This window comes from Microtus oregoni, unplaced genomic scaffold (assembly GCF_018167655.1).
Source record: "Microtus oregoni isolate MIOR12 unplaced genomic scaffold, Mior012 000033F_ref0000390, whole genome shotgun sequence".
Taxonomy (NCBI): Eukaryota; Metazoa; Chordata; class Mammalia; order Rodentia; family Cricetidae; genus Microtus; species Microtus oregoni.
Window position 1 is genome coordinate 27,678,279 of NW_024543092.1, and position 21,154 is coordinate 27,699,432.

Below are 21,154 nucleotides of genomic sequence, written 5' to 3' on the forward strand. Positions count from 1 at the left end.
TAGGGAGCTTATCTCTAGGGAAGTCTGACTCTCCTTCCCTCATTAATCCTCAATTGCCTATAAGTTCTTCCATTAGTTGAGGGGCCTAGTGAGATTTCCTTTATTCACAGTGGTATGCCCATTGGTGTTGGTATTATTCAGGTCATTTAAGTAACCATATTGTTGTGACTGTATTTGCTATCTCTCCAGTCAGATCTAGAAGACACAATCTTCCATTAGGATTCTGTTCATTTGGCTCACAATAGCATTCTTCGTCTCTTTTACTTTGTTCCTTTGTATCAGCTGGGCAGGGCACCACACAGTCAATTGTGTTCTGCATTTTGGCTATTTGGGGCTCTCTGTAACAGTCCGTCTGTTTTGGTACCAAAGCAGCTTCTTTGATAAGTAGAAAGAATTACACTTACCTCTTTGTATGAACATAAATATTGGGAAAATGTCATTAAGAGTTCCTCCCCTGAGATCTCTGATCTCACTAACCATTGGTAGTAGGCTAGGTTTTATTTTCATGCGTGATTTCCATACTGCTGAGTTGACTTAAGTCCAATCTTACAGCCAAGACTTAAGGACCACTACTATATTGCTATAGTGCTGTGCTGGAAATTCCTGTGGTAAATAAGCATCTCAGCGAGGCAGAATTTTGACTTTTTTTCTTCCTTGGGAGTAGGCATAGCAGATTCTGCTAATATGAAATGTTGTTCTTAGGGAGGAAGCTTTTAGGTCAGATCCAGCTCGAATCTTACAAGTTTAGGTAGACTTATCTCAACCTCTGAAGGAAATCCTAGGGCATAACCAATAGTCTACATTGCCTTGGGATCATTTTGGTCTCTCCTAAACTATAATAACTCAAATGTCACTCCTCTACTAATTTGTTTTTTAACTATTTTCTATAAGGTTATGTTTACATAAAGATTTTGCACATACGTTCTGTAATTTATAAACATTACTAAATGATATTACCCAAGAGATGCCCAATCATACTATAAAAGCATTTGTTCAACAATGTTCATAGCAGCACTATTTGTAATAGCCAGAACCTGGAAACAACCTAGATGCCCCTCAATGTAAGAATGAATAAAGAAAGTGTGGCTCATATACACATTAGAATACTACTCAGTGGTAAAAAAATACAATGACATTCTGAATTTTGCATGAAAATGGATGGAAATAGAAAACACTATTCTGATGAGATAGCCCAGACTCAAAAAGAGGAATATGGCATGGATTAGTAGATTCTAGCCATAAACAAAGGACATTAAACCTATAGTTCACAATCCAAGAGAAGGTAAATAATAAGGTGAACCCAAAGAAAAACATATATAGATCCTCCTGGAAAATGGAAGCAGACAAGATCACCATGCAAAAGTTGGGAGCATGGGGGGGGGTGCAGTGGGGGAAGGGGAGAGGGGGAGAGAGAAGGGAGAGTTGGGGAGAGCTTGGGGGAGTGGGATGGTTGAGATAGAGGGAAACTTAAGCTCAAACTATGCCTAAAATGTTATTCTTTGGGGAAAATTCTGAATGAGAAATGTAATTAATTAAATGGTTTCATAACACGAAAACCTTAGGGAAATAGCTTCAGAGATTTAAACCCCAAATTTTAACTGCATGAAAAAGCACACACTACCTAGTATTCATGTAAGACTGAACTGTTCACCTCAGGTAAGTTCCTGTATTTCAACATTTAAAAACACAAAGTTAAAAATATTGATCATCTTTGGAAACAGTGAGGGCTACATCAATTAATTTCTCGCTGCTTATGTTAATGCCTTATGAAGTAAAATAATTAAATGACAGTTTTTTCTCAAAAGTAGATTTTGAACTTAATATGAGCATTTTACTCAATTTATCTAATTTGAATTCATAAACAACACTCTTATTATGTAACCATCATGACGATATGATAATTACAGTCTTTGCTAGTGTTCTCTGTTGATTGTTCCTTTAACAGATAATGGAATACAACTTCATAAACAATAGCATGTGATAATTCAACTTTACTTCAACACCATATAAACCATAAGTAATACTTACTGAGCCAGTGTAATGAAAACGGCTTTCAATGTGTATCCATCCCTGTTTCCTACTCACAAGATTTCATTTAAGAGTCCTACAAATGCTAATCTATCACATATTAAAGAACACACAAAAAGAGCTCTGAAAATTTCATGTTTCCTTACACTCTTTTTATGTTTAAGATGTAATTCTTGACTTAAAAACTAAACAGAAGTCAAATATTAGTGTTAAGTCACAGATTTACCACTTTTCTTTTAATATGCTTCTTCAAGTGCCCAGAGTCTAGATGTTTGTCTCTAGACAATTCTTTGGAAAAGACACAAAGACCAGTAAGAATAAAGTATATTATTGCAAGAAATCTTATTTATTTCTTTGTTATCACATACTACAAGCTACATGGCATCTGAATACAATGATTTTAATTTTAATCAACCAGTGTCATAGACATCTATTGCTTTTAGAATTGTCAAATATTCTTTCAACCAACCATGATTTTAGAGGATCTGAATATATGTAATTAATATTTCTGCTTATTTAAATGTTTTTAAATGCAATAAATGTCTAACATTTTATTTTATAGCCTAAAATCTCTTTGAATTATGTTTTTGTCAACATATTTTTAAGATCATGTAAGATTTCAGGAAATCAAAACATGTTTGCAAAGGTAATGGAGTAGAGGGTCAAAATATTGAAAATGTAATAAGTACATTTTGCACAATAGTATATGGATGTTACATATCATGACAACAGAAACTTCAAACTATCAGGTATGTTTTATTATGATTGCTACCATAAAGATCTATTTACATAGTAGCTTATTGAACAGATTTCTGAACAAAATAAATCCAGAGAATGAATTATTTTCTTTTTTAGAGATAACTAAGAATGCACCTACTCAGTTTTGAAAATTATCTTTTAAAATTTACAAAATAAAGAAGAATGGATAGGGGAAATTGCTCTTCTGTGGATGAATTCATTTTCTTGGGAATTACCAATAATCCTGGCATAAAGGTAGGCCTATTCACCACATTCTTACTTGTTTATCTCATTACTCTTCTGGCCAATCTTGGGATGATCATTTTAATTAGAGTGGACTCTCAGCTCCACACACCCATGTACTTTTTTCTTAGCAACCTCTCTTTCTGTGACCTCTGCTATTCCACAGCAATTGGACCTAAGATGCTGGTAGACCTCGTGGCTGAGGAGAAATCAATTCCCATTGTTGGTTGTGCTCTGCAGTTCTTAACATTCTGTGTCTTTGCAGATTCTGAGTGTCTTCTGCTAGCAGTGATGGCCTTTGATAGGTACCAGGCCATCAGCAACCCCTTGCTCTATACAGTGAACATGTCCAGCATGGTGTGTTCCATGCTCATGGCTGGGGTTTACCTGGTAGCAACAACAGATGGTTTAATACATACAACCTTGGCATTCCGCTTATGTTTTTGTGGGTCTAATGAGATCAATCACTTCTTTTGTGATTTGCCTCCACTTTACCTCCTCTCTTGCTCAGATATACAAGTCAATGAACTGGCTTTATTTACTGTTTTTGGCTTCATTGAACTGAGCACCATCTCAGGAGTTCTGGTCTCTTATTGTTACATCATTTTATCGGTCTTGAAGATCCGTTCTGCTGAGGGGAGATTCAAAGCTTTCTCCACCTGCACCTCCCATCTGACCACAGTGGCCATTTTCCAGGGAACTATGCTGTTCATGTACTTTCGCCCCAGTTCTTCTTATTCCCTGGATCAAGACAAAATGACCTCATTGTTCTACACTCTTGTGATTCCCATGTTGAACCCTTTGATTTACAGCCTCAGGAACACGGATGTGAAAGAGGCTCTACAAAAACTGAAAGTGAAAATGTGGTCCTAAACAACTCTGTCACATGTGCCTGAACGTTTATTTATAACGCTTGGGAATTTTTTTTTCTGGAAAATTGTAATGATGGCATAGATGGAAGTTGTAAATTGTAGTTTGAACCAGTAAAATATGTATTTGTTCTAACACCTAAGTACATTAATGTAGTAGATATGAAAATGTTGCATGTTTGAATATATATGTATATAATACTAGTGCATAATATTCATCACTATAAAATTCTCTTGATTACCATAATTGACGATGTATATGTATTTTTGTTTGCTTTTTCTTATATTCTTCTCTCATACATTACATTTTGATCACAGTTGCCCTTCTATCCACCCCCCACACTCTCCTATATCCCCCAGATCCACTTCTTTGTTTCCCTTCAATAAAACAACAGGCTTCCCTGGGAAGGGTTACGGTTAGGGCTTATTTATTTTATCTCATTTATCTCATTATTTTTATTGAAAGTCTTGGATTTGTTGATCATTTGGATTAGAATGGATCACCAGCTTCACATGCCAATATATTTCTTCCTGAGCCACCTCTCTGTCTCTGATGACTGCTATTCTACTGCAGTTTGCCCTAAGATATTATCGGACCTGCTTGCCAGGAGCAGCAATTCAGTTCCTTTTCTTGGGTGTGTTGTGCAGTTCTTCATCTTCTGCATTATTACAGATGTGGAGTGTATGCTTCTGGCAATGATGACATTTGATCGGTAGAAGGCAATAAGCACCCCCTTGTTGTATGCAGGAGATATGTCCAGCCAAGTGTGCTACCAACTCCTGGCTGTGGTTTACATGGTAGGTATTGTAGATGCTGTGAAATACACAACATTGACATTTCGCTTGTGTTTCTGTGTGTCCAGTGAAATCAACCATTTCTTCTGTGATTTACCTCCACTTTACCTCCTCTCTTGCTCTGACACACAAGTTAATGAACTGAACTTATTTATTGTTTTTGGTTTTATTGAACTGAGCACAAAATCAGGAGTCCTTTTCTTTTACTCTTACTTCATCAGTCTTGAAGATCCACTCTACTGAGGGAAGGTTCAAAGCTTTCTCTACCTGCACCTCACAGTTAACAGCAATTGCAAGGTCCAGCGAGGAAAAGCACTGTCATAATATATTGAATACAGAGAGCAAAAATGAATAAATAAAATGTGATACTGGCTAACATAACATTGCTTGAGAAAGTACTATGTGGATAAAATTATACAAGTGTGCGAAGTCACAAACCCAAATGTACACACACACACACACACACACACACAGAGAGAGAGAGAGAGAGAGAGAGAGAGAACCACATTAAGACACACACAGAGAGACATCCACACAAAAATCTCTTTTAAGAAACAAATGTCAGTCACAGATTTCTTTGTATGATAATCTCAAATAATTAAAATGCCCAGTCTCATGGAGTACTCATCAATTTAAGAAAAAGTTAAAAGAGAGAATATAAAATGAAAAAAATACTAATTTCAACTGAAAAAAATCTGAAGAAGTAGAAACCTGTGGATCAGAAGCTCAAGGTGTAGATGATATAGATTTCAATCTATTGCTTACATTTTCTTATAAGAATTCAAGGAAAAGGAGCATTTGGATAGAATTCAATGGTTAAAGTGCTTGTTGTTCAATGATAAGGACCCAACTTTGGATTACTAGCATCCATGAAACAAATAAACAAATAAATGAAAGTATATAAAATATTTGTGAGTACCCAAATTAAAAGTGATTTACTATCTTTTAACTTTTTTATTCTTTGACAATTTCATGTGGACTTATAAGTATAATATGCATGGACCGTAGTCAACTCTCATTGCCTTCTCTCCCTCCATAAACAAATTTTTCTCCCCCCACCCCCCAAAAAAATCCCTTCCTCCTCCCAGGCTCTTTTCTTGTGATTTTTCTGACTTTAATTAGAGCTTAATGAATGACCATTGGTGGGAGTTTTTTGATAGAGCATAAGAAACTAAGCATCATCTGTATCATTGGAGAATATGACTCTATGTCCCCAGATTCTATTAAATAACAACAGTTCCTCTGGAATTGTAGAAATCTTGTAGAGATATTTCATTTGTATTTTAATGAGTAAAGCTATCCTGAAGATCAGAATGTAAAACAGCCATGCTGGTCAGCCTTACAGACAAGGCAGTGGTGACACCTTTAATCCCAGTAGTTCAACATAGAAACTAAGCAATAGTGGAGCATGCCTTTAATCAGAGCACTAGAAAGAAATAGAAGATGGGAGGAGGCAGGTCTCAGCTGAGTCTCATTCTGAGGATTTGTGGAGGCAGGATACCCATTTTGGTCTGAGGTATAGGTAGGAGCCAGTGGTTGGCTGCTTTGCTTTTCTGATCTTTGGGTTGAACCCCGATATCTGTCTCTGGGATTTTATTATTTATGCTACAAAACCTCACTTTGCCCACAAAGAAATGTTGACAGGCCCAGGTAATCACATGTCATATCTAGAACAAATCATTTCCCTACTCTTCTTCCCATCCTGTGACTCATACTTTTTTCTGTGATATTTCCTAAAACTCTGGGCTCAATTTTTGCCTGAGCACTCCACAGTCCTCCTTCCTCACCTATTTATTCACAGATGATTTTGTGGACTAATCATTGCCAACTACAATAAAAGTTTCCCAACCGAGACTGTGAGTAGCATAAATCCATTCATATAAATGTAATGATTTACAAAACAGCTTGACAGCATGTCCATGCAACCAAATAACAGTAGTTGACTCTCCCAGAGAGACTGTAATTAAAGTATTAAATTTCCATGTGTTGCCCTGTGTTTTTCTCTTATAATGATTGAAGACTGTTTTGATGGTCATATAAACTCATATGTTTAAATAAAATGGGTATGAACTAATTGGAAAGAATCCAAAGTTCTACAAACTGAGAAACAAAAACTGTTAGGCTTTCACTATGTCCTATTGTATCTTGTTTTGTCTGTTTTGTTGTGGTCTGCTCTTCTGAAGAGAAAATGGTGAGGGGAAGTGGATCTGTGGGGAAAAGAAGACTAGGATAGGTAGGACAAGCAGAGGGAGGGAAAACTGTGCTTGGGATGTATTATCTGAGGGAAGAACCTAGTGTCAATTTAAAAAAAAATAAAAATTAAAGAATAACATCTGTTGTCTATTTTAAATTGAATTTATGTGTTCTTTGTATATTCTGGAAACATTTTTCTGATGATAGAATGCTTTGTTTCTTTCTTCAGAGTGTAACTAATCTTTTCAGATTCTTTGTATATTTTTCTCATGTCATGTATCATGTCTTTTAATAAAACACAATTTACCTTGTCTCAGAAAAGTCTAGTATAAAAGGATCGAATTGTAAGTGTTATTTCCCTGAATTTATAGGTTTGATATTTTTTTGATATTGCATTGTATGGAGTTATTTGAAAATATTTATGACTGAAATATAAACTGAAAAATTGGCTAGACTTGTGTATGAATCAATGTTCTTCTTTTACAGACTTTAACTTTCAAATAACAAATCCTCATCAGTTCTCCAGTTATAATATCTCTAAACTACATATTATCTTTACCACTGTTTTAAGGCAAGCATATTTGAATACTGTAGCAGTGATTACTGTGTTGAAAGCTTTAGTGATATAACTTTTTGTCTTTATCTTAAACCACATAAATGTCCTTGTTACTGGAATATCCAAATAGAAGAATGAAAAGGAGTTAGCATATAATTTGACTATATATAATACACATTGACTTCTATATCTTAGTGTGAACGTGAATTTAATATAGATATGTATACATGTGCTTTATTTTCTCTATGGATTATTATTGTAATACCCAGAAACACATTAAGGTATAGATCATTTTGAAATATGTACATTTTTATCTTTGTTAAAAAGAATTGTGTTGCTTGATCACCTTTATTTGAGCTGAAGTAGGGAAATCAATGGTGCCACTTAAGTCATACAGTACTTGTAAAAATGTGTAATTTCAACATTACTGAAGTTGCCATAGTATCCCTTGGGGAAAAGATCATCAAGGAATTTAATTAGCCATTGATGAATAAAAGAGTGTACCCCAAGAAGAGTTTTGTCATATTTATGCTCCAGTAGCATTTGAGTGAAAATAACAGGTCATCTACATATAGTTCATGCATCACTGATGAAAACAGAAAGACTCAACTCAGGTATGTTAGTTTCTTTGTTCCATCCATCCTTCCTTCTCTCTTATTCATTCAGTAATTATTTATTTCTATTTAATCATTTATTTATATTGAAATAATTTAGTTTTCTTTGAGAAACTGACATATTGGTATTGGGTAATGTGTAAGTGAATAACTCATGAAGTTAAACATAATATACAATCTAGATGACAATGATATCTTCCGGTTTGTACTATGTATTATTAAATTACTTCACTTGCTATTTGTATGAACATTTTTAAATAGGATTTATTTGTTCATATTTATTCTGAAGTCATCAGTAAACCATTAAATTACTTAACTTGTTATTTGTATAAACATTTTAAGGATTTATTTGTTCATATTTATTCTGAAGTCATTGGTAAACCATTATGTTGCAAATCACTTTACAAAAGTAATATGCATGTAATCTAAATTGTGTTTTACTAAATAATAAGACAATTAATGATACAAATAATCATGCATATATTAATTTCAGTTTATATGCAAGAATAGAGTAATTAAGTGCAACTACTGTTGAGTATAAAAAGTAAGAATCAGACTTCCATCTACATTCCAATATTTCTACATTAAAAGACAGACTCATGTTAGGGCTCTGACATACATACACACACAAAAGTGCAAATATAAAGGAGATGACAAGACATGTATAACTTCAGAAACTGTTAGGCATCTTTCCACTTACTTTGTAACAACCCTTCTAATCTAAGAACTAGTGAGAAGCCACTGTACTTAGTAGAATCTTTATTCTATCTTGATTGATGTCATATCTTCTCATGATCCAAATAATTTATCATTTATAATTTGGAATTTGGTAAATTTAATAAATGGATAATTAATATTTTGACAAAGCAGTAAAGGTAACATGTAGAACATGTCCTCAAAACATAATTGATTATTCAACAAAACCTTCACACTAAATTAACAGAATAATTTCCATTTTATTAATGCCTATGCAACAAAATAAATAGTGTTAATACTGTTAAATTCAAATATATTTCTTTTTTATTCTTTTTTCCCTTTTGTTCAAAATAGATTCTTTTATTTTTAATTAATTTATTGTTTCAAAACAAAACAAACGATCTTCTTTGATTTTACTTACCAATTCCAGTTCCCACTCCCTTTCCTTCCCTTCTCCTAATCTCATACTCAACCTCTCATTCACTCCTCAGACAGGATAAGGCACATTATTTTGAGGAAGGTCCAGGGCCCTCCCTACTATATCTAGGCTGAGCAAGGAATCTCAAATATATGTCTTCAGCAACAAATGTGCTCTTTTTATCAAGCAAATGAATTTTGCTCCCTTTTACCTTCTAACTTCTCCTTGTGTGATTTTATATTATTTTTACTATGGAGTCAATATTTAATTTATTCAAATATGTTGTCAAACTGTGTGTCTGAATCATCAAGATAAATCACTTACATGAACTATTTATTAATGAACAACTTACATAGACTTTTATAATAATGTTTCTATAAAATAATATCTGCCTATGTTGTTTACTGAGAAAACATACACCAGTTTAAAGAAAAAAATATTGAGCCAGGTCGTTGTGCACATCTTTAATCCCAAGATTAAAGAGCCAGAGACATAAGGTTCTCTGTGAGTTTAAGGTCATCATGGTCTGCAGAGCAAGTTCCAGGACTGTCAAAGCTATACAGAAAAACCCTGTATTGAAAAAAAAATATGTATTATATATAATGTATAATAAGAGTATATAACATAATAACAATATTTTAGACATAAAACAATCCCTAATTTATCTTTTTATTTGGAAACAGCTCATCAAACAAAGAAGAATGGAGGTTGGGAACTGCTCAGCCACGGAGTTTCTTCTCTTGGGAATTACCAATAACCCTGTAATCAAGGTGATTTTATTTACTACTTTTCTATTTATTTATCTCATTATTCTCATTGAGAATCTTGGAATGATCACATTGATCAGAATGGAGCCCCAGCTTCACACACCAATGTATTTTTTCCTCAGCCACCTCTCTTTTTCTGACATCTGTTATTCTACTGCAGTTGGACCAAAAATGCTGATGGGCCTTGTGGCCAAAAGCAATTCAATTCCATTTGTTGGTTGTGCTCTACAGTTTTTCATCTTCTGCATTTTTACAGATGCTGAGTGTGTGCTTCTGGCAGTGATGGCTTTTGATAGGTACAAGGCTATTAGTAACCCCTTGCTGTATGCAGTAGACATGTCCAGAAAGGTGTGCTATCAGCTCCTGGCTGTAGTTTATCTGGTTGGAATGGTAGATGCTTTGACACACACAACACTGACATTTCGCTTGTGTTTCTGTGGATCCAGTGAGATCAACCATTTCTTCTTTGATGTCCCTCCTCTCCTATTACTATCTTGCTCAGGTACAGAGGTCAATGAACTAGTCATATTCACCCTATTTGGGTTTATTGAACTGAGCACCATCTCAGGAGTCCTTGTCTCTTACTGCTACATCATCTTATCAGTCTTGAAGATTCGCTCTGCTGAGGGGAGATTCAAAGCTTTCTCCACGTGTACTTCCCATCTGACTGTTGTTGCAATTTTCCAGGGAACAATGCTCTTTATGTATTTCAGGCCAAGTTCTGCCTATTCCCTGGATCAAGACAAAATGACCTCATTGTTTTATACTCTTGTGATCCCCATGCTCAATCCATTGATTTACAGCTTGAGGAACAAGGATGTAAAATCAAGTGTAAAAAAATACCTGCGAGGTAGCGTTGCCTTTAATTAAATAGATATTTCTCAATATGCATACATATTTTAATATAAATTTATAAGCAGATGATCTTGTTACTTTAAATTAGATACAATGAAAGATAAGCCTCATGTAACTATTTATAATTATTTATTGTTTTTTATAATATATATTTTATAACTGCTATGTACAACCCTCATGTAGTTTTAAAAAATACTCTGTATTTCACTACATCATATTTGTTTGTGTGTTTTTCTGTAAGAGAACAGTTTTGACAAGTATACCCCCTACCAGTGTAGAAGCATGGGGATTAGAAAAATAAGTAAGAACAATGAAGACACGAAGAATAATAAACAGAAGCATAGGATAATATAGGGAGGAAGTTACAGTGAACGCTGAAATTCACCTGTGTTTAATTTTGCATACACTCTTAAACTTCAATATGTAAAGCAGGAAGGAGGCAAAACACCACGTTAACATGATGCAAAGGACAACTAGAACAATTACATTCTTCAAGCTTGAGACATCAAGTCATTAATTCTTGAGAAAGGCATTCTGTGGTTTAGGCAGTGAACCCACCCTAGACCAGGAGTCTGGAAGGCAGCCACTCTCAAGGTCAAACCTCTTAATCCAAAAGAAGGAGAAGCAGCTAGAATTATCTGACCTTTAATTAGAGTGGAGTGGATTTACCTGTTTCGGCCTTCCTAAAGCAAAACATCAAGCAACCAAACTTTAGGTCAGGGTGTGTAGGCACACTTTTTGTTAACAACTTTGAGCAGGTTGAAACACTCTGAACTTCACACAAGGTGGAAAGAGGCTTGTATTTTTTGGCCTCCGCATTTTTCATTATACTTTTTTAATACTATGAATTTGAAAGGCAGGGAAGGTAAAGAAAGTTCTTTATATCTATATGCCCAAGAAGAAAGGACTCTGAAATATGCACCTTAACCTCTGGAGATATCTAGGTAGGATGATGGAATTCAGATGCATAAGCTGGAATCAGAGATGCTGAGCTGTCCAGATAAGTAAAGGTATACAAGGTAGAAGTCAGAAATGGGCCAAGTAAGCAGCAGAGTGCCTATAACTTTCACTTCCTGGGACATACTGATGTTTTTGACAATTTTATGTCCTCTGATGAAAACATCTACTTAAATATTTATGTACTCATTACTCATATTTTATGCTTAATTTTTTGAATGGAAAAGGTTGAATAAACTTGACTTTGTAGTACAAATAAGTCTGAGTAAAGTCAACTATCCTATATAACTCAAAATGAGAGATTATTTCTATCATTGAACCACACAGAAATCATAAATATTCTAGGTAATTAATATGACAACTGTGATAATTTGATTGTTATATAATGTGCATGTACCTCTTGACATTACATTGCAGCCCATAAATTTGTATACTATTGGGTCAACTAAAAATAAGACATTAAATAATTAAAAAAATTAAAAGCAAGAAGCACTGGTATTGTCCAACCAGGGCAAAACTCTCTCTACTCTGCCACTCATTCAGTTTGTGAATATCTTTTTCCTTTCCCAGCCCTGATTAAAAACATATTTCTATAATAATTTTTTTATAAATGACATTCTTTCTTACTGGATATTTTTCCCTTCTGTTAAAAAGTGACCCATGACAAATTACATTGTGGAACTTTCCAGCTGTCTTATTTATTCTCAGCATGTCAATGACTTCTACTGACCTGTAATCCCACACTAATCTTGAGAATGCTTTTAAAAAGCTTAGTCTATAATAATGCCAAGGAACTACTTCTTTGAACAAAAACTATGCTATTTTAATACTGATCTGGTCCACAATGAAACTGATAATGACCTCCATGGAAATCTGCTTCTGAAAAAGCCTCACCAGCTATCCTTCCAATGACACTTAGTCTTTGTAACACCTATGACAGAAACTAAATAACACACCTTTCAGGGCAACAAAGTTAACATATGACAGCACTTCTGTGACTCTTCTGAAGATGTAGAACACTCAGCTATTACTTCAGCACCAATCCTGTCTGCATCTCATAATGTTGCTGCCATTATGGACTGATACTGTGAACTGTGAGCAAGCTGCCACAATAAAATGTTTCATTTATAAGTTTCTCTGATCATTGTGTTTCTTCACAGCAGCAATAAACACTAAGACACTTGCCTTACTAAATGACTTTACTACGTAAATTTATGTTCAGCAAATTTTTATTGGTGGATTATAAAAAAACCAACTTGAAATTGTAAGACACTTGTACATATGTTAGGTTACCAAATTGGGAAACTGGAGAAGGGGAATGGTGAGTGGCCAAGATGCACTATACTTATATATGAGATTAAAAGGCATTTAAAATTTGTCAGCCAGTGGAAATCCTATACTATATTCATGTCACTGAAATACACTTGTTCTCCTGTAGATCAATCAGAGCTGTTCCCAGATTTCAGACACAATTTTTCCTGTGTTCATGTCTAGACAGATTAATGACTCTGATTTTTCTTGGTACCAGGGACATCCTTTGACCTTACTTGACAGTAATCATTGACTCAGTGACACACAAATATTTTTGTGAAGTGAGAAGTTTAAAAGTAGACATAGTCTATGACTAATATACCTAGAAGTATATTTTATAATTTCATAAGTTTATCTTTAGTTGGCATCTTAGTTCATTGTTTCTGATATCCTAAAATTTTACCCTAAATGTTTTACCACAGGTTGAAAAAAGCATATTCTCTATTAAAATTCAAGTATCTTTCAGAAATTCCTTGAACCAATCAGTTTTAATCATATGTTCTTCCCATGCTCTGTCTTGATATGGGCATGTAACTGGCATGACATGGGATGAAAGCTTCTTAGAAAGTGAGTTTAGAAGCTGTCAGAGTAGACTGCAGCCTGTAGAAGGATGTATCCCTAGAGGGAGGGAAGCATGGAAGAGGAGTTCAATAAAAATCAGAAGTGTCCCAGGATGACTACAAACAACCCACACACACCAAACAATTAACAAAGCTCTAGGGTAACATGCTTTATTTGATTAACATGATTAGAAAATATAGGTAGTTACATCAAATTGAACATTGCTCAATATTTCCTACAGGAATGCATTGAATATTTTAGTGTAACAATCATCATACCGAAATACAGTAGATAACTTTAAAACTGTCATATAAGTCAGTTACAAAACCACATAACCTTAGAATTTTCTATTATAAGTTTGCTAGCCCTTTAGAGAGCTAAAGAAAACCTCCAAATCAGCAAAAACATAATAGCCAGAGAGTCAGCAGGGTTTCAGAGGAAACATGAAATTGCCTAGAATATTACGTTACCTGAATTCTTTTATACCTTGAACATCCGTTCTTTTGCATACATCCTTTACATATAGGATTTGTAGCAAATGACACAGTAAGACTGACCAGGTGGAGCTAATATACGTAATAACTGAATATTTTTTCAAAATGTAAATCAAAACAGACAACTAAAATTAGCTTCACCACACCTATTTTGTACCCATACAGTGTGGCAATTGTTCATTTTTGACCCCATTTCAAAAACCAGTTTTTGATGGCTGTATTTTAGGGAGAATATTTTTTCATGCTTTCCTTTATAAATGTGTGGATATATATCAGCTTGGATTTTTTTATATGATTAAAATGTTTGCCTTTTTCTGAAGAATTTACTCTTGTTAATTAAATATAACAATTGGCAACACAAAGCAAGATACAGATAGATTTTTTTTCTGTTGGGAATTAGTCATGGCTTTGGTCATGTTAAGCTGGTACCCTAATATTGAGCTATAAACCTGAACTAAAAAAAAAGCAACTTTTCTAAAAAAAAAAAGTTTTTGTTTTTCAATTTCTCTACAAGTATGAAATTCAAGATGCTGAAACATACAATTAAAAAGTTTTATCTGTGAAAAACTAATTCGTAAGAATCTGAGACCAGGAACAGGAACAAGGTTAATGTTATTCATTTTGTATCAGTACAAGTTCTGAATCCTTAGGCAAACAGAGATTCTTCCATGAAGACATCAATCATGTTTACATATTAACAGGACTCTACCATTTTTATTGATAATTTCATTTGCATTTCAGCAAAATGTTACATAAAGGAAAGGAAATTGGTTTTTAAGACCGATATGGATTCAAATCTGTATTTGATTATTTACATAGTAAGTTGTTTTTTTGTTTTTTTTTGTTTGTTTGTTTTTTTTTTTTGTTTTTTTTTTGTGATTTTTCGAGACAGGGTTTCTCCGTAGCTTTTGGTTCCTGTCCTGGAACAAGCTCTTGTAGACCAGGCTGGCCTCGAACTCACAGAGATCCACCTGCCTCTGCCTCCCGAGTGCTGGGATTAAAGGCATGCGCCAACACCGCCCGGCACATAGTAAGTTTTTGGTCATAGTCAATTCACATAGATTTCAACTCTTAAACAAGGAGTTAATGCAAACATTATATAATATAATACTAAAACAAATATGAGAAACTACATCCTTAGTGCATACAGAAGAGATGGCATTACTTTTATCATCATATCATGAAATGCAGACTTGAGTCTCAAACACTGTCCTCTTTAGAATTCATTTCTCCAGTTGGCCATAACCAACCCATGACTTCTAGTCTCAGACCTATGTGCAAATCTGTACAACATCCAATTATGGTTTTCCTTTTGCCACCTTCAGTCCGGCGTAGAGCTGTGTATAGGAGTTCATGCAGTCCATACAAACCATCTTATATCCTTCCTTAGTTGCTTCAACTACATTGTCGTCTAAGTCCCAGATGTCATATTCCAAAGCACACTTGAGTAAAGAAGCCTAAAGCAATGCACTTTACACTAGCTTATAAAATTTTTGTCTGGGGGAAGGTTGGAATGCCACAATTATTTACAAAGAATGATCTATCGGAAACTTAAAAGCATATTTCCTCTTTGCTATTAAAGTTGAATTATTTACTGCATTCAATATTAAGGTACAAATCTTTCTTCAGTTTTTTTTTTTTTTTTTTTTTTTTTTTTTTGGTTTTTTCGAGACAGGGTTTCTCTGTGGTTTTGGAGCCTGTCCTGGAACTAGCTCTTGTAGACCGGGCTGGTCTCGAACTCACAGAGATCCGCCTGCCTCTGCCTCCCGAGTGCTGGGATTAAAGGCGTGCGCCACCACCGCCCGGCCTTCTTTCTTCAGTTTTTAAAGCCAGTGTTGGACAGGTCTTATTTCATTTCATATATATATATATATATATATATATATATATATATATATATATTGAGAGAGAGAGAGAGAGAGAAAGAGAGAGAGAAATATTCTTTATAAAATATTACATGCTGCAGTGAATAAGCGCTGGTTTAGAATCAAAACTTACTATACATTTTTAGTATCATGAGCCTTTCCTTTGAATTCATCCTCTATATTTAATCTTAAGTTTGTTTTGTTTGTTTTCTGTTATTTCTGCAAGAGTTTTCCTATTTGATCTGGAGAACAGGCAAATAAGCCATCACCTACCACTCATAGGTTCCGTTTCTTGTCTGTGCCCTCATTACCAAAATCCCCTTTGACAATTTTATGACCATAATTAGAGATCAAGGCATTTAACGCTCACTCAATCATTAAAAATATACATTTCAATCACTGGAAGAAATACATATGTTTTTTACATATTGTATCCTCTTTTCTGAGGAGCCAACAACCTGTTTGGTAATATCTTACAAAATATAAGAGTAGAAATGTCCACTCTTAGCAGTTAAGTCAAAACAAGAGGAAAATTCACCTTTTTAAATATCAGAGTTATACAAACAAACTAAATCAGTGAATAGTGAACTGATGTTTATTCCATTTAAAATGAAACCACTCAGTTTTTACAGTAAGGAAGGTACTGTAATTAACATAATGATATTAATAAGTGATTAGGAATGACTGACTCTGGGAGAACTACAGAACAAAATAAAACTACAAAGCAGGTAGAAAAGGTAAACCATATGAGTATTCAAAAGAAGAATAAAATCACATCCATTGTTCAATTAAAATTTAAAATACAAATTATCATTTTGAATTAAAAGTGTATTCAAAAAAGTACAGGTTAATATTTGAATAATTAAAGAATTAGTTCTATTTGAACAAGTAAGCTACAGTGGATACATGTTATTTGTGAGTTGAAATGAAAGAAAAAATACAAATCAAATTTTTTTATACTAATATAAACTTTTTGACACATGAAACACAATGCTCCAGTGGAAGATCACAGATATTATGAGTGAAAAATAAGAAACACACAAAGCTGACTGTATAGTGAAGTGGGATGGAACACAGAATTAAAGAAGAGAGTAAATCTATTGCAAACACATTATACCACATTTTCAAAGAACTAATAGAAGATTCAGTGACTATTGAAAATTTTAGCTATGTCCCCCTTTTCATTTATGATTTTGTTAATCTGGATATTCTCTCTCTTCCTTTTGGTTAATTTGGATAAGGGATTGTTTATCTTTTTTATTTTCACAAAGAACCAACTTTTTTGTTTCGTTGATTCTTTATATTGTTCTCTTTGTTCCTATTTTATTGATTTCAGTCCTCATTTTTTTATTAATTTGTTTTTTTTTATTTTTTGATGATTTTATTACTATTATTTCCTGGCATCTACTCCTCCTGGGTGAGTTTGCTTCTTTTTGTCCTAGAGGTTTCACGTGTACTATTAGTTCCCTAATAGTGTGATTTCTCCAACTCCTTTGTATAGTCATTGAACTGGCCTTTTCCTGTAATCATATTGGTGAATATCCCAGTTGTCATCATAGAGCCTTCATCCAGTCATTGGTGGAACCAGATGCAGAGATCCGCAACCAAGCCCCAGGCCAAGCTCCAGGAATCCATTGAAAAAGTGGGAGCAGGGAATATATGAACAAGGGAGGACAAGATCATGAAGGGGAAATCTACAAAGAGAGCTCAACCAAGTTCGTACAAACTCATGAACTCTAGACCAACATTTGTGGAGCCTCCATGAGACCAAATTAGGCCCTCTGCCTGTGAGAGATGTTGTGTACCTTGGTCTGAGGGCTCCCTGGCAGTAGGACCAGAATCTATCCCTCGTGCCTGAGCTAGCTTTTTGGAGACCATTCCCTATGATAGGACGATGCTCAGCCCTAATGCAGAGTGGGGAGGCCAGGAGTGAGAGGAAGAACTGGGGTTGGAATGTAATAAAATTAAAAAATAAATAAATACATAAAAAGAAAAGAAAATAGTAGAGAGAAGACAGCATTAGTATCATTGAAGTTAAGTGAAAATTCAAGCTTACATGAAACAAATACTAAACATGGAAACTTTAAAAAAGTAAAGTGATAGAGATAAGTGGGATAAGGAAGATCCTAGTTTCAGAATTAGGTTCAGGACTTTCTGGTTGGAACCTCATTTTTTTCATACAATTGTGGAGCTAAAATATTCAATGATTTTTCCAAATATTGAAAAGAAAAATATGAAAGTAATTGCAAAAGTCGTGAGGTTTATTTTCATTTACCTAAGACAATAATTTTTTGCCAATAATTTTTCTAAAAGCAATTTTGACATCTTTGTTTCTGAGACTATATATCAAAGGGTTGAGCATGGGTATAATCAATGTATAGAACACAGAGGTCATTTTGTCAATATCCATTGAATGCTCTGTACTAGGGCGCAAATAAATGAAAATCAGGGTCCCATGATAAATAGTGACCACTATCAGGTGAGAAGCACAAGTAGAGAACCCTTTCCTTCTTCCCTCTGCAGAACTTGTTTTAAGGATGGCTGCTATAATACACACATAAGAGAGGAGAACTGCAAGGAGACAGATAGCTTCCACCAAACTGGCAAAGACGACTAAAATGATGTCATGTGTGTAGGTGTCAAAGCAGGACAGCGAGAAGAGTGGAGAGATATCACAAAAGAAGTGGTTAATTTCTTTGGAGCAGAATGACAACTGGAAAGTATTAGTGGTGTGAATTATGGAACTCATAGTTCCACCCATGAATGCTCCAACTGCAAGCTGACCACACACCCTCTTCGACATAATTACAGTATAAAGCAAGGGGTTACAGATTGCAATATACCTGTCATAGGCCATGGCAGCCAAGAGGAAAGATTCTGTATCAACCAGAGAGCAGAAAAAATACAACTGTGTAGCACAGCCATTGTAAGAAATTGTCTTCGTGTCAGAAATCAGATCCACAAGTAACTTGGGGGCAATAACCGAAGAGTAGCATGCATCTATGAAGGACAGCATACAGAGGAAAAAGTACATGGGGATGTGTAAGTTAGAACTGGCGGTAATCAGTAAGATCATCCCAAGATTCCCCATTAGAGTAACAGAGTAGATGAAGAAAAATACAGCAAACAGAAGACTCTGGAGCTCTGGATGATCACTGAATCCCAGGAGAAAGAATTCAGTCTTCACAGTACTGTTCCCCAAACTCATTATTTGTAGGAATTTTGGTTTCTGTAGCCAAGATAGAATAGAAACTGAGAAAATAAATAAATTTCAAAATCAATAGCAGAGTTATTTGTAATCTAATTCAAGCTCATAGAGTAAGAATAACAGCATATTTATTTGATAATTTTGCAATCTTGATGTTATATGTTGAATTTATAATTTGTGTTAAAGTTTTCGTGTCTCATATTTATCCATCATGCTGGTTGTGGCTCTTAAGATAGGTGACACATTATCTTTAATTTTGTCAGCACTCTCTATCATCAGTGGCGAAAGGTTACTCTAAATAGTGTGTAGTTTTATGACTATGAATACTTTTTTTCTGTTTTCTTCTATCTCTCTCATCAATTGCTATAGTAAAGAACAATGTCTCAGTTCCAGAAGAATCTTTGCCAACAGAGGGTAGAAAGACTGTTTTTCACTTCGAGGTGTGTTTCCCACATAAAGAACAAATAAAGTCCTCAGAGTTGTTCACCTGCCATGAATAACAAAAAAAACAAAGACTAGGACTCATTCTTCAGCGATTCTCAGTTCTGTAGATTGGCACCAAGGAAATGCCTAACAAGACAAACATCCACCATGGTTGAGGCATATCATCCATAATCTGAGAATGATGGCTCATTTCTTAATTTACACAAATGAAAGCTTGTTTCCTTCCCCAGCCTCTTCAAATTATCAGTGGCAAGTTAGTAATTCTGAATGATTTTACAATGTGTTTAAATATAGAATCCAAATTATAAAAAAAATTGATCATATTTTAAATTAGTTGTATTCAGCTCAGTCCTGCTCATAAAATATATTCAAGAATGTTGTCTTGTTTTTATTAGGTATTTCAAAAACTGAGGCATGTATATTTGTCTATCCCTCTGATTCATTTTCTCTCAGTGACCTTGGTAAGGCTACAGATCTGTATAGACCATAATGATACATAGGAAACCCATTAACACGGATAGACAAAGTATTACTAAGTACTACTACATAAAAGAAAAGTTTGCATTTGGGTTTAAATAAATAGGCATTTCTATTTCTGTGATTTTGAATATTTCATTTGGGGTTTTATTTTCTTATATTCAATTTAAACATTATAGTAGTATTTGTCTACAGTACTATGTGGACATATAAAGTGTTTTCAAACCCACATTTTATATTCCAAACATTTAGTAAGTATTCATTGCCAACATACTAAAAACCAAAATAAGTTGATCTCTTTAGATATCAATATTGTCTTATTTTAACCCATGATCTATATGATTATGCAAAAATTTCTTATACAGGTTAAAAATTCAAGCTAAATTATTTCACGTAAAATTAGTAGTTGAAGTCAATTGGAGAAAGAAAATTCCATTTGGCTAGTAGCCAACTATTTTTTATATGTGTGTGTGTTATATGTTATATGCATATTTCTATTCCTAAAATATAAGTGGATTACTCACAAGAAGTGCCAAATCTCATGAAATGACAAAATGACAGTCCCTTCATTTATAACTATACACACAAGATTTCGACCTAACTAAACCTGAAGCAAGGGCATTGGCTGAGACAGCAAGGGAAAGGCAAATTTACATAAAGTAACAAGTAACTGTGCTTGAATACAATGACTTGCCTGTATTTAGTCACTGTTTTTTATATTTGTCATTTGAAGAACAACCTCAAAAAGGAGACTCAAAATTACATGCAAAATTAAATGTCATAGTGGTCTGAATAGTTATGAAAAATTGTTTTCTTTGCTAATGGAACAGCTTACCAGAGACTACCACTTCTAATCAATGAATTATAGGTGACAGAAATTCAATTTTATTGGAAAGATTAATTTTGATAGTCTTGCAAGTTTGTTTCATGTTTCAAGATTTAATAATAAAATGAAAAGTAAACTTAAACCTGGAACAAAATTGAATAAAGGGAAATAAAATATTAAATATAGCCAAAGTACAAATGAGTCATAAAAGAAGAAAATAAAACATGTTCTAGAAAAAT

At 34.2% G+C, this 21,154-nt stretch overlaps 3 protein-coding genes and 1 pseudogene across 3 annotated transcripts; 3 read left to right on the plus strand and 1 right to left on the minus strand.

Annotated features, from left to right (window-relative positions):
• Positions 1-2,931: 2,931 nt before the first annotated feature.
• Positions 2,932-3,882, plus strand: LOC121466400 (olfactory receptor 5W2-like). Its single transcript, XM_041680097.1, has one exon. It carries the CDS (start codon positions 2,950-2,952, stop codon positions 3,880-3,882), a length of 933 nt encoding a protein of 310 aa, XP_041536031.1. The 5' UTR covers positions 2,932-2,949.
• Positions 3,883-3,963: 81 nt separating this feature from the next.
• On the plus strand, positions 3,964-5,028 carry LOC121466402 (annotated as a pseudogene).
• A 4,814-nt stretch (positions 5,029-9,842) lies between these two features.
• On the plus strand, positions 9,843-10,787 carry LOC121466403 (olfactory receptor 5W2-like). Its single transcript, XM_041680098.1, has one exon. The coding sequence runs from the start codon at positions 9,852-9,854 to the stop codon at positions 10,785-10,787; it is 936 nt and encodes a 311-aa protein (XP_041536032.1). The 5' UTR covers positions 9,843-9,851.
• A 7,448-nt stretch (positions 10,788-18,235) lies between these two features.
• LOC121466550 (olfactory receptor 1020-like) lies at positions 18,236-19,189 on the minus strand. The gene has a single exon (XM_041680306.1). The coding sequence runs from the start codon at positions 19,166-19,168 to the stop codon at positions 18,236-18,238; it is 933 nt and encodes a 310-aa protein (XP_041536240.1). The 5' UTR covers positions 19,169-19,189.
• Positions 19,190-21,154: the final 1,965 nt, after the last annotated feature.